Here is a 14,643-nt window from a genome sequence, read left to right on the forward strand (position 1 = left end):
AAGTCTTCAACATTGCTAGGTATTTCGATTGAGCCCACAAGAAGAAACTGGTGAAAAGGTTAAAAGTCAGAGGTCACAGTTGCTGAGTAAAATGATCAAACAACAAGACATGAGATGAAGATTATTTTCATCCAGTGTGTGGTAATAATCCTAAATCATCACCTGATGTTGACTTGGAAGCAATTTCATGAGTAACTTTCAGTGAATAAATAGTTGATCAGGTGGCTGGGAAGGGATCAGTGGGTAGGAGGAGATGATTGGTATTGAAGGGATATAAAGGGATGAAGGGATACCGATATAATGCACCTTATAGATAGACACATAATAACCATATATCCATATAACAATTACAGCATGGAAACAGGCCATCTCGGCCCTACAAGTCCGTGCCGAACAACTTTTTTTCCCCTTAGTCCCACCTGCCTGCACTCGTACCATAACCCTCCATTCCCTTCTCATCCATATGCCTATCCAATTTATTTTTAAATGATACCAATGAACCTGCCTCCACCACTTCCACTGGGAGCTCATTCCACACCGCTACCACTCTCTGCGTAAAGAAGTTCCCCCTCATATTACCCCTAAACTTCTGTCCCTTAATTCTGAAGTCATGTCCTCTTGTTTGAATCTTCCCTATTCTCAAAGGGAAAAGCTTGTCCACATCAACTCTGTCTATCCCTCTCATCATTTTAAAGACCTCTATCAGGTCCCCCCTTAACCTTCTGCGCTCCAGAGAATAAAGACCTAACTTATTCAACCTATCTCTGTAACTTAGTTGTTGAAACCCAGGCAACATTCTAGTAAATCTCCTCTGTACTCTCTCTATTTTGTTGACATCCTTCCTATAATTGGGCGACCAAAATTGTACACCATAATGCTGGAGTAACGCAGTGGAACAGGCAGCATCTCTGGCGGGAAGGAATGGGTGATGTTTTCGGTCGAGCCACTTATTTAGACTGAGTCAGGGGAGAGGGAGGCACAGAGATAAGGAAGGGTAAGGTGTGAAGACGAGATGAGGAAATAGGGATCAAGGAAAATGTAGAATAGATCATTGTTATCTAGGAGAAGGTGACAACAAAGCAAACAGAGATACAATTTAATCAGGCGGACAGTCAGACAGGTCAGAGAACTAGGAAGGGGGAGAGATGGAGAGAGAGGGAATGCAAGGGTTATTTAGGGAGGTTAGAGAAGTCAATATTCATACTGCAGGGTTGCAAACTGCCCAAGCGAAATATGATGTGCTGTTCCTCCAATTTGTGTTGGGCCTCACTCTGACAATGGAGGAGGCCCAAGACAGAATGGTGATTGTGGGAATGGGAGGGGCAGTTAGTGTTTAGCAACCAGGAGATCAGGTAGGTTTAGGCGGACTGGGTGGGAGGTGTTCAGCGAAACGATCACTGAGACTGCGCTTGGTCTGGCCGATATATAAAAGTCCACATCTGGAACAGCGGATTCCAATCCTTCCAATCTAATTGTTCGCTCTGATATGGCTCCTGAGCCAAAACTGGTCAAATTTCCCCTCATTTCTCGAGTCAAGAGTGTTTTATATGTCCCAAACAGAACAATGAAATTCTTACTTGCAGCAGCACATCAGAATATGTAAACATAGTACTTTGCAAAACTGTGTAATAAATGAAAAAATGTTCAGACAAACACACATACATGGTTCAATTCAGTTTATTGTCACGTGTACCGAGGTACAGTGAAAAGCTTTTGTTGCGTGATTTCCAGTCAGCAGAAAGACGGTAGATGGTTGTAATCGAGCCATTTACAGTGTATAGATACATAGAATCATGGAGTGATACAGTGTAGAAACTGACCCTTCTGCCCAACTTGCCCACACCGGCCAATGTGTTCCAGCTACACTAGTCCCACCTGCTTGTGCTTGGTCCATATCCCTCCAAACCTGTCCTATCCATGTACCCATCTAACTGTGTATCTAACGTTGGGATAGTCCCAGCCTCAACTACCTCCTCTGGCAGCTTGATAAGGGAATGCAAGGTAGTGCAAGGTAAAGCCAGCAAAGTCCGACCGGGGCTAAAGTCCGAGGGTCACCAAAGAGGTAGCTAGTAGTCCAGCAATGCTGGCATTGCACTCGTCCTCCTTCCCACCGATTGGACTTGCAAATTAACTTTAATGCGAAGGTACACAAAAATGCTGGAGAAACTCAGCGGATGCAGCAGCATCTATGGAGCGAAGGAAATAGGCAACGTTTCGGCCCGAAACGTTGCCTATTTCCTTCGCTCCATAGATGCTGCTGCACCCGCTGAGTTTCTCCAGCATTTTTGTGTACCTTCGATTTTCCGACATCTGCAGTTCCTTCTTAAAAACTTTAATGCAAATCCTGTTTGTGTGTTTCCAAATGATCTCATTTTTTTTGGTTGTCCACACAGGTGACCTTATGCATCTGCCGCCGTACCTAAGGGTGGACTTCCTGATTCACAGAGGCATTGCGGGTCCCAGCAGGGAGCTGGGTCAAGCGCATGCCTGCCTGGAGCCTCAGAGACGGGGCACCATGAAACGCACACAAGTCATGGAGCCCATCCCAATGGAGGCGGCAGGCAGGGACGTGCAGCAATGGCAATCAAGCACCACATCGACATTACCTCAGAGGGAGAGCGCAGAACGTGGAAAAGGCCCCAAGTTGAGCAGCTCACAGGAATCGCTACTGGACAATCGTGGCCACTTGAAGCAAGGGAACAACCCCTACGCAAAGTCCTACACACTGGTATAACAAATGCATGTCTGTACGAGGCTGTAAATAGTTCAATTGAAAGCTACCTTTTTTACTGGTTCCAATATTTATAATCAAAAGATTTGCCAAAATATTTAAAAAAAAATTAGATATTTGCAAGGACTTTGTTGTGACATGTCTGAGCAAATGAATGTCTGTGCATTTTTTTTAAAGGAGCCCTCTGGTTATCAGATATGCACAGATCGTGGTGTTTTTACTCATTTCCTATGAAATGCATGGAGGCAGAGTAGAGAGGCATTGACATTAGCACAAAAAAGAATTACAGTGAGCGGAAAAAAAAAATTACAAAACTTCTGTCACCTGCGAACATAACACGTAAATAGTTTAAATACCGCACAGATAAAAACGAAAAGCTACATTTGTGGTTGAAACAGCGATCCCTGATTGATTGAAGAGTTTGCAAGCAAGTAACTGATCACCTTTCACAGTCAGTTAGAAGCAGAGGCTTAAAGTAACACAGCACTGAAGGCGGCCGATTGGGTCCATTTTGCCGATGTACAGAGACACTCCCCGACTTACGCCACAGGTGACTTGCGTAAACTCACACTTACGGAAAACGTTCCGTACTCAGTCCCCAGCGGAAACCTAGGCAGTTTGTCAACTCAACAACGCTGTACGATTACTCGCATGAAACAAGCCGGCAGTGTTCACCGACATGGTGGCGCAGCGGTAGAGTTGCTGCCTGACAGCGCTTACACCGCCACAGACCCAGGTTCGATCCTGACCACGGGTGCTGTCTGACCTGCGTGGGTTTCCTCCCACAATCTCCAAAGACTTACAGGTTTGTAGGTTAATTGGCTTGGTGTAAATGTAAATTGTCCCTGGTGTGTGTAGGATAGTGTTAATGTGTGGGAATCCTTGGTCGGCGCGGACTCTGTGGGCCGAAGGGACTGTTTCCTCTAAAACACTACAACTAGAAACTAAAACTAGAAGATATTGTGCCACAGAAAGTGCCCTGGGTGCAGCCAGACAATTAATACTTTCTGTGAGTGATTTCGGGCAAGAAATGGGGATAATCATTCCGACTTAACGTAAAATGGAACTTCGCATTTATTGTCACTTAACCAATTAAGGTACAGTGACATTTGAGTTACCATTCAGCCATAGTAAGTGAAAAGAACATAATACATAAGGGTTCACAAAATGTAACCCGTACATAAGTCAGGGAGCGCCTGTACATCAATTCAAGCTTTTTTTCCTGGTGTTCATTAGGCTAAGGATTAACATTAACAAATATTTTTTGAAATATAATTATTCTATTGAAATAACTTTACACTATGAACCCACAAGGCTGGGAATCAAATAAGAATGCTTGGCATCTATGTTTCCTTGATTTGTTTGATTTACTGACCATATTTATGTATTATATATCCATTTATGTATGTGTGTTTGTATCTATCTAGTTACATACATAACACACATACACGTGGATATGGAATATGTGTGTGCGTGCGCGTGCGTGTGTGTATATGTGTGTCTACGTGTAACTGTAAATGGGTCGGAATTTATTTTAGGTAAATAAAATGAAGAAAGACAGAAAACCCAGTAATAACTAACGTTTCAGCTACGTGTGTGTCTACCTCCTCAGGCTTGCATCTGGCCTCAAGCTCTAACCAAAGTTTGGTGACCTTTAATTCTTTACTACATAGTTGTTTGTGTGTATTTTCTGATGTAACATCACTTGCCCCCTGCACAAACCTTTCAGTCTGGTAGTTGTAATAAAAAAAACTTTTGAACATCAAAGACAAAACAAATATATACTATATATATATATATATATAATATATATGTACGTATGTATATGTGTGTGTATATATATATATATATAGCAGTATTTTACAAAATTGTGACTGTTGCAACTGGGTAATCGTGGCTATGAGAGTTGACCGAGAGAGTGTTACTTTAGGCTAAGATGCTTCCTCGTTCTCAAGGCCACTGTATTTCATGGAGATGGAGCGGGTCATCTGTGGAGCGAGATTGCGACCAAACACAATGCCACAGAGGGGTTTTATAAACACGATTTCTGGGCCTCTCGACCAGACTTGATTTGGGCATCGTTTTCATTGTCCGAAGACATGCATGTACATCAAGTTTGCTTGTGACGAGGGTAGCTCATCTGTGAAGGGACTTTGATGAAATATGACTGAACCTCATTATTCCTATGATAGCGCCCTTTCCAGGTTTAGCCTTCCAATTTGCCTCTTTGAACAGTCTTGCTATTGAAATTGACGCAGATTGCTTCCAACATCTGTAGATTTTTCTCCTCGTCTAAGAATAGTAATTCAATCCCCGATCCCTCATCCTCCTCCACCCTGTGTCCGGACGGGGATTGGTTTGGGAAGAAGTGGACATCTATGAAAATGTTAGCGTCACTCTAAAGTCTACCCAGATCATTCATGGTAACAGTTACTGCAACAGTTTAGTTTATTGTCACCTGTACCGAGGTACAGTGAAAAGCTTTTGCTAACAAACAGCTTGGTTTTGGTATCATCCGCTTTGCAAGAACTCAAGCAAAGAGCAGTTCCAAGGTTCAAGAAGAGGAAGTTTGTATAACATTTTTATATGATAAGACTACAAAGAAGCACAATTGTTTTTTGGGAGTGTAATGGAAGGGTCAATGCTAATAGTGTTCTGATCAAGTCTATGATGTGAAAGTCGCTGGTTTCTGTTTCACTCTAGGCTACATGCATCATAACCAGACCCTCTTCTGAATTTATCTCTGTGGATTCCTGAGGCAATAAGTCACCCACACAACCAAAGCATCGAGCAGCTGCTTGCTGAAGCCATGCTTTTGGTCTCACATTGCAAGGACATGCACCTCTCCAATGTAGAGGTTTAACATCACGAAAACTATCACCTTCAAAGGATGGTGTCCACAATATTCCTTTGGCATCACTGATGTAAAATAAAGCTATATATATATATGTGTTTGAATTGACAAAACTAAAAATGTTACGATTCTCTGACTGAATCTCAGGTCACAAGGATGCCACGCAAGGCTGTGGAGGCCAAGTCAATGGATATTTTGAGATGGATAGCTTCTTGATTAGTACGGGTGTCAGGGGTTATGGGGAGAAGGCAGGAGAATGGGCTTCAGGGGAAAGATAGATCAGCCATGATTGAATGGCGGAGTAAACTCGAAGGGCCGAATGGCCTAATTCTGCTCCTATCAATTAAGAAATAAACCCTCCTTGTTTTACCAACTTTGGTTGACTTCCAGTGCACTGCAAGTGGGAAGTCAATGATTTAGACACAAAGTGGGACTGTCATATGAGGAAAGATTGAAAAGACTAGGCTTGTATTCACTGGAGTTTAGAAGGATGAGGGGGGCTCTTATAGAAACATATAAAATTATAAAAGGACTGGACAAGCTAGATGCAGAAAAAATGTTCCCAATGTTGGGCGAGTCCAGAACCAGGGGCCACAGTCTTAGAATAAAGGGGAGGTCATTTAAGACTGAGGTGAGAATAAACTTTTTCACCCAGAGAGTTGTGAATTTATGGAATTACCTGCCACAGAGGGCAGTGGAGGCCAAATCACTGGATGGATTTAAGAGAGAGTTAGATAGAGCTCTAGGGGCTAGTGCAGTCAAGGAATATGGGGAGAAGGCAGGCACGGGTTATTGATATGGGACGATCAACCGTGATCACAATGAATGGCTGTGCTGGCTCGAAGGGCCGAATGGCCTCCTCCTGCACCTATTTTCTATGTTTCTAAAAAACTGGTGTAACTTAGTGAGATGGGCAGCATCACTGGAGAGAAGGAATGGGTATCGTTTCGGGTCGAGACCCTTCTTCAGACTGGTTAGGTGTAAGGGAAATGAGAGATATAGATGATATTGCAGTGAGATGAAGAACAATGAATTTAAGATATGCACAAAAGAAACGATGATAAAGGAAACAGGTTATTGCTAGCAGTTTGGTGGCTGAAAACAAGAAGCTAGTGCGACTTGCGTGGGGGAGGGATGGAGATTGAGTGAATGCTGGGGTTACTTGAAGTTAGAGAAATCAATATTCATACCACGGGTTGCAATCTGCCCAAGTGAAATATGAGATGCTATTCCTCCAACGTGCGTTTAGCCCCACTCTGACAATGGAGGAGACCAAGGAGTGAAAGGTCAGTGTGGGAATGGGAAGGTGAATTAAAGTGTTTAACAACCGGGAATTCAAGTAGGTTTAGACGTTCAACGATTTATACAGATATAACAGGGCGAGTGAGCCAAGCTGATTTGGTTTGATAGGAGCTGGTGCTCACTTGTCTACCATGGATGGCTAAGTATGAATGTAGGCACAAGGAACTGCAGAAGCTGGTTTATCAAGAAAGACAAGAAAGTACTGGAGCAAAGTTAGGGAGCTTCTCTGGAGGACGCGGATAGGTGAAGTTTCGAGTAGGGCCCCTTCTTCAGAAGTCTGGAAAAGGGTCCTGACCCGAAACATCGCCTATCCATGACCTCCAGAGATGCTCTCCGACCTGCTGAGTAACTACAGCACTTTGTGTCTTTTTTGACTAAATACATGGCTTGTCTCTAACGATAGGGTCAGCGTTTGTGCTTGTGATTTCCTTCCTAAATCTTGGTGGCATCAAGTAGTGAAGATGGGATGATAAAGAACTTTCATCCTCATCTTCTCACGGGAAATCACAAACACCATTGGAACCCAAGTGATTGGACTGGACTGGAAATATGAAAGGCTTATATTCACTGGAATTTAGAAGGGTGAGAGGGGATCGTATAGAAACACAAAATTGTTAAGGGATTGGACAGGCTAGATGCAGGAAACATGTTCCCCAAGTTGGGGGAGTCCAGGACCAGGGGTCACAGTTTAAGAATAAGGGGCAGGCCATTTAGGACTTTTTCACCCAGAGAGTTGTGAATCTGTGGAATTCTCTGCCACAGAAGGCAGTGGAGGATGTATTCAAGAAAGAGTTAGATATAGCTCTTAGGGCTAACGGTATCAAGGGGTATGAGGAGAAAGCAGGAACGGGGTACCGATTTTGGATGATCAGCCATGGCCATATTGAATGGTGGTGCTGGCTCGAAGGGCCAAATGGCCTACTCCTGCATTTATTTTCTACGTTTCTATGAAAGGAAAGTTGTTTTTTTTAACAAAACTTGGGAGTTGGAAAGTTATTGAGAAAAGCAATTGTATTTCCAATCAAATGCATGTCCATAAAAACGCAAGATAATGCCCTCTTGTGCCATACAACGTGCACATATAAATGTTACCATTTATGCTATGTGTACTGTGCCTTGTATTACATATTGGCTCCCTGTCCAACACTGATTACATAGCTGACACCTTTATGATGCATTCTCGGCACCAATGCACCCCTTGAGACAGGTAAATAAACGCAACAGTTTCTGGATTGTTAAATGTGTACGTTATTTTTCTGTCAGCACTGGATTTTTGATTCTGACTACCGTAATCATTGCTAGGTGTCACCACTAACCATTGTGGGTTTCCAAACTAATTACTGTAACATTTTTGATACGAGCTACTGTATAGTCAGAACTACTTCGACTGGATCTCAATTTGCACATTACAAAGACTTTTTTTCTAACGATTCTAACTTTAAAAAAAAAACTGCAAATGGTGAAATGGCATTGTTGAATGAATTATTTTAAAAAATGCTTAAAAGTGACAGTTGCCAACACATCGATGGAAATCCCTGCAGATATTTAAAAAAATCGTTCTCAATATGGCAATTGTTCAAACTAATCGAGGGAAGTTTGGAAGTTGGAAGTTTTCTCAATTGGCCAAATTTTAATGACGGGTCTTCTGAAAGTATTTTGAAGATTTCCTTGTCAAAAGAAAAGGAGATGGGGATCAGTATAATCCTTTTCCTACCAGGGTTGTTAGAGATTAAGGCAGAGCTGGAGGACAGAGGGGTGCAACCAAGATCTTATCTTTTCCTTAAACCATGATAAAATATTAAGACTCATGAATTATTATTGAAATTCATCCCGAGTCCAATAAGGACATAACCAAGACTAATGCTAACAGTAAAAGTGCATCCTGTGTTAATGTTTTTTTTAATATATAAAGTGCATCTCTACTGGAAAACACTAAATGAAAATTAATCGAAATTCACAGATTTTTAGACATAGACTACTAACGGCACTAAACACTTGAGCTTACACTTTGGGAGGTAAGGGGGGGGGGTGGGGAGGTCTCCTGAGATTTTCATTGTACAAATGTACTTCCCCCACTGAGTCTGGTGGAGGTGGGGCAGAGAGTGACTGGGGCCTTGTCTCTAAACCATTCAATCGAAAATCTGTGTTGTACTGCAATTTAATAGCCCTATCTCCTCTGACCATGTGTTAATTGATTCCTTAATTGCGCCCCACAACTCTCTCACAACTCAGTCAGCCTGATATTGATCGCTGTTTGATTGCAAATGGTTTTTAAAAGGTTTTTTCTTTACTTATTGTTTGTGGGACGTTCCACTAATAATTGTGCAATAAAACATACATTTCTGATGCACACCAACGATGAATGTGTATTTTGTTGCTGAACCGGACTATTAACACCTAGAAATACAATCACCTTTGTGCATGGATTGGCCGTAACGCAGGAATGAAGAAACCATCATGTGCATGCCTGCTAACAATAGGGCGGCACGGTGGCGCAGCTGTAGAGTTGCGGCCTTACAGTGCCAAAGACCCGGGTTCGATCCTGACTACGGGCGCTGTCTGTACTGAGTTTGTACGTTCTCCCTGTGCCCGCTTGGGTTTTCTCCGGGAGCTCCTGTTTCCTCCCACATTCCAAAGGCGTGCAGGTTTGTAGGTTAATTGACTCCTGTAAATTGTCCCTCGTGTGTCCGGACAGAACTAGCGCACGAGGGACCCTTCTTCAGACATCCAGCATGTCATGCAGACACTGGAGATGAAAGGGTTAAATATTGGGCCTGGCAAGGTAACCAGCAATCGAGGGTGCAGCTACTTTGAATGCTGTGAAGCTTGTTAAAGTATAGTTAAGCTGCTTCCACACAGACCCATAAAATTCACGAGCTAAACCAAACAGGAGATGGATTGGCCACCTTCTGCGCTGTCTTGTGCTGGGGCAGCAGGGCAAAGGCCGCGGACGGCAATAGGATCAACAAACTCATCGGGAAGGCTGGCTCCGTCCTGGGGGCGGAGTTGGATTCATGGGAGGTTGGTCTTGGAGGGGAGGATGCTCCTCAAACTACAGAGCATCCTGGACAATACAGCTCACCCCCTCCATGACACACTGGCCAACCTGAGGAGTACCTTCAGCAACAGACTGGTTTCACCAAGATGCAGGACAGAATGCCACAGGAGATCCTTCTTACCTATGTCTATCAAACTGTACAACTCCCCATTCTTTAGTGGGGTAGACTCAGACTGACTCCCCCCCCCCCCCCAAACTTTGCACATCCCCAGTCCCCAATCCTTTCCACTTTTCACTTTAATTTCATGTTTCATGTATATTGTGTTTTTATGAATGTTAGTAGATCAATTTTCCTCCTGGGATTCTATTGTAATTTCCGTCCTGGGAAATCAATTTCGCTCCTGGGATTCTAAAGTTCTATTGTATCGTACATAGGAGATACAGTGACTCAAACCAGATCTGCTTTCGTAGCTGCAGTTTTCAGAAAGTTAGTCAAGCTCTGCCTAACCTGTCTTTCAACCTGATGATGAGGAGCTCGGCAATGGTGCTGAAGGTCACAGGGAAATATGCCTCCTCCTTTTCTTATGTTGAGGTGGTCTTTACTTGGCATAAGCATTGCATGGTTCCTGAGGTCCAGGTGTTGTATTAACCTGGTTATGGGGTGGTCTGCCCCATTTAAAAAGTGTTACAAATTCATTAGAAGTCACGCCCTAAGCTTTGGAAAATCGTCACGCAAGATCAGGTGGGTGTTACGACATTTTGGAATCTTTTTGTTCATCTTCGTTGTTCATAGGTTTCCACATTGTTTTGAACTCAAGCTTACAACGTGTCATATTTGCTTTTAGACTTTAAGACAGTGCACATATGGGTCATTCGGCCCTCCAACGCCACGCCGATCGCCCCGTACACTAACACTGTCCTATTCACGAGGGATAATTTTACAATTTTTACTGAAGCCAATTAAGCTACAAACCCACACGCCTCTGGAGTGTGGGAGGAAACCGGAGCACCCAGAGGAAACCCACATGGTCACAGGGAGAACGTGCAAACTCTCTCCAGACAGCACCTGTAGTCGGGATGGAACCCGGGTCTCGGAGGCTCTGAGGCAGCAACTCTACCACTGTGCCGCCCAAACTCGTTCCAAACTGCGCCCATAACTGACTTTAATTCTACTCTCCATCCCATTCCTCGCACTGCTCCAAAGAAACTCGACACAAGCTTGGGGAACGATATCAAACCTACCAAATTGGTTTTCCAAACTCAGCAATAGCCTTCAGATATTGAGATAATCAGTAATCACAGTATTTGTCTTTGGTAATTACCATTTAGTCATCCACAACATGAGCCTTTTTGTTTCTTTGCTTAAACCATTACTGTGCATTTTCACCCTGCATTTTTTTTTACACACTTATCCAGCCTCCTGCAATGAATTGCTTAAGGGGCTGTCCCACTGCGGCGACCTAATTGGCGAGTTTAGAAGAGTTTGCCCTCGACTCATACTCACAGCATGGTCGACATGAGGTCCTAGGAGGTCTTCGTAACTCTTCTTCATGCTCGACAGTCGTCCCACGTACTCGAGGCCTCATCTAGGTCACGGCGTATTTTTCAACATGTTGAAAAATGCCCGCGAGTAAATAAAGGTAGCTGTGGGAAAAATCGATATTTTTTTTACTCGTAGGCTTAGTCGAAGTCGGTCGTAGTAGATCGACATGCTATTCGTAGGTAACCGAGGGTAGTCGAAGGTAATCTAAGGTAGTTGCAGATAGTCTTCAACATAGTCGAAGGAGGTCGTCTTCACTCTCCACTATTCGGTGTCTAATTTTCCCGAAGCTAGTCGAAGGAAGTCTTCTACATAGTCGAAGGTGGTCTTCAACATGACATTTTTTCAAATTCTCCTAAACTCTTCTAAACTTGCCAATTAGGTTGCCGCAGTGGGACAGCCCCTTTACCTTCAGAAGGTGGTGGTGAGCTTAATTCTTGAACTGCTCCAGTCCATAAGGTGTGAGTATATCCACAATGCTGTCAAGGAGAAAGCTCCAGGACTTTGATCCAGCGATGGTGAAAGAACTGTGATTTATTTCCAAGTCAGGATGGTGTATGCCCTGGGGGAGGTGGGGGGGCAACTTCAAGGGCAATGGTGGACACAAAACGCTGGAGTAACTCAGCGGGTCAGTTTCACTTTCAGTTCAGTTTAGTTTATTGTCACGTGTGTCGAGGTACAGTGAAAAGCTTTTATCGCGCGCTAACCAGTCAGCAGAAAGCAATGCATGATTACAATTGAGCCATTTAGTGTAACAGTTCAGTTTAGTTTATTGTCATGTGTACCGAGGTGCAGTGCAGCATCTCTGGAAAAAAAGGATGGGAGATGTTTCGGGTCGGGGACCCTTCTTCAGGCTCACCAGGTAATGGTGTTCTGTAGTTTCTGCTGCCCTTGTCCTTCCCATTTAGCTTTATTGTCACATTTTCCAAGCTACAGTTCATTCGCTCATGTGTCAGACGACGTGTCGCTCGCTGTTGGCGTCCCTCGTCGTCCAACATATTGACAGAATTGGTCGCCCGACGTGTCACAGAGTGCATCGTGTCATCGCTTCCGGGGATCGTCACGAGGAGGCTTCTGTCATGATCCCCTAAGGTACAGTGAAAAGCTTTTGTTGCATGTTGATCAGCCAGCGGAAAGACAACACGTGATTATAATCGAGCCATCTATTCACAGTGTTACAGCCGGTAGCGTCCTGTTGAGTTGCCACACAGTGCACTCTGTAGATGGGACAAACTGCTGCTGTTGTGTTTCGGCAGTGTAGTGAATGAGTGGATTGGGGGGGGGTGTGCATTGCCAGCAGGCTACTATGGCCTTTTGAGCTATAAATGGGTCGGTTGTAATCATGTTTTGTCTTTCTGCTGACTGTTTATCATACAACAGAAGCTTTTTACTGTACCTCGGTACGTGTGACAATAAACTAAACTAAACTAAACTCTACCGCTAAGCACTGCGGCACACTTGATGTCGCTGGTTCTGTCAATGAAGGAGGCTAGTCTTGCTGTGGTTCTGTGGGATTACTTTGGGAATCACCTCCACGACCCTACACCAACTCAGACGTGAAGCATCAACTGAAACCTCACTGATTTCTTGGGGACCTTGAGCTATCTAATTACAAGGCAAATGAAAAGATAAGGAATTTTCATTTAATTACTTTGGTTTAACGTTTTTAATCATTTAGTTTAGAGATTCTAAACATTTTTGCGCTTTAAATGGTTTTATTTTAATCAATTTTAATTACTTTAAATAATTTGTTTCCATTTTAATAATTCTTAAATGTGATTTGACGTCAGAGACGTTCGAAAAGTTTAAAATGTTCAGTAGTTTTGATAAAAGCCAAGGCTCTGCTCCCAGCCTTGACTCCTGCGGAAGGAAAAGCTGGAGACGCTGGAAATACTCAACAGGCCACAGCGGTACACATGGAGAGAGATGAATACTCTATTGAACTGGGGTGGAACGGTAGCGCAGCGGTAGAGTTGCTGCCTTACAGCGCTTACAGCGCCAGAGACCCAGGTTCGATCCCGCCTACAGGTGCCGTCTGTAAGGAGCTTGTACATTCTCCCCATGACCACGTGGGGTTTTCTCCAAGATCTTTGGCTTCCTCCTACACTCCAAAGACGTACAGGTTTGTAGGTTAGTTGGCTTGGCATTCATGTAAAATTGTCCCTAGTGTATATAGGATAGTGGTGATGGGTGCGGGGATCGCTGGTCGGTGCGGACTCGGTGGGCCGAAGGGCCTGTTTCCGCCCTGTATCTCTCAACTAAACTAAACTAATCCAATCCAACCCAGGTCGCAGGGGCTGTGAGGTAGCAGCACTAACCACTGGCCCCACCCTGCCACCCAGCCATCAGATCCAGACTGAGGATTCCTGAACGGAAACCTCTGGAGATTTTGGGCCGTGCGGTTCCCGGAGGTTCCCAGAGGTTTTTGTCAGCCTCCCTACCTGCTTCCACTACCTGCAACCTCCAGCAACCACCTGCAACCTCCGGGAACCGCACGGAAACCTTGGGTGGGGCACAAAGTTTTCCAGAGGTTTCCGTTCAGGTTTCCTAAGTGGGACGGGGGCATTATAGACTTCGACAGACTTGTGAAAATAATTTATATCTACTTTGCAGAGCTTCACCCACTCAACCGATTGAACTTCATGATAGCAACCAAATAAATGACACAAACAAATTTAGATGAGCAACACTGCGCTCATTAAAATTGAATAACGAACAGTGGGACGTCGATATAATTAGCAGTGTTTCCCAACCTAATTGCCATGGTGTCGGCTGACATTATTGAGAACTCCTTGACTTTGTTAGCAGAGTTTCCGTCCTACCCAGAACTGCGTGGATGTTTGAAGTTCACTAATGACTGGTTGAAGTTTACTAATCTCCTGGAAGTCAAGGGTCTAAGTAAGGCAAGGTATGGTGGCTCAGCGGTAGAGTTGCTGCTTTATAGCGCCAGAGATCCTGATTATGGGTGCTGCCTGTACGGAGTTTGCATGTTCTCCCCGTGACCGTCTGGGTTTTCTTCGGGTGCTCCGGTTTCCCCCCCGCATTCCAAGGACGTGCAGGTCTGTAGATTTAAGGGCCTGTTCCACTTGCCGATTTTTTCGGTGACTGCCGGCATCGTTGACTGAAGTATCTGGTCGCCGAAAAAGTCGTGGCGCGACGTGGCGTGATGATGTATTGATGTGCGGTGTTTCCTCCAGTGTCACAACTTTTATTTTGTC

General features: G+C 44.1%; 1 protein-coding gene across 1 annotated transcript in view; it reads left to right on the forward strand.

The window, feature by feature from the left end:
* Positions 1 to 4,572, forward strand: part of LOC129702994 (cell adhesion molecule DSCAM) — a 207,478-nt gene extending 202,906 nt beyond the window's left edge. The window contains exon 29 of the mRNA XM_055645130.1: positions 2,394 to 4,572. Within this exon, the coding sequence (XP_055501105.1) occupies positions 2,394 to 2,734 (341 nt within the window). The 3' untranslated portion in view covers positions 2,735 to 4,572. The remainder of the gene's footprint in view (positions 1 to 2,393) is intronic.
* The last annotated feature ends 10,071 nt before the right edge of the window (positions 4,573 to 14,643 follow it).

Source organism: Leucoraja erinacea, chromosome 13, assembly GCF_028641065.1.
Source record: "Leucoraja erinacea ecotype New England chromosome 13, Leri_hhj_1, whole genome shotgun sequence".
Taxonomy (NCBI): Eukaryota; Metazoa; Chordata; class Chondrichthyes; order Rajiformes; family Rajidae; genus Leucoraja; species Leucoraja erinaceus.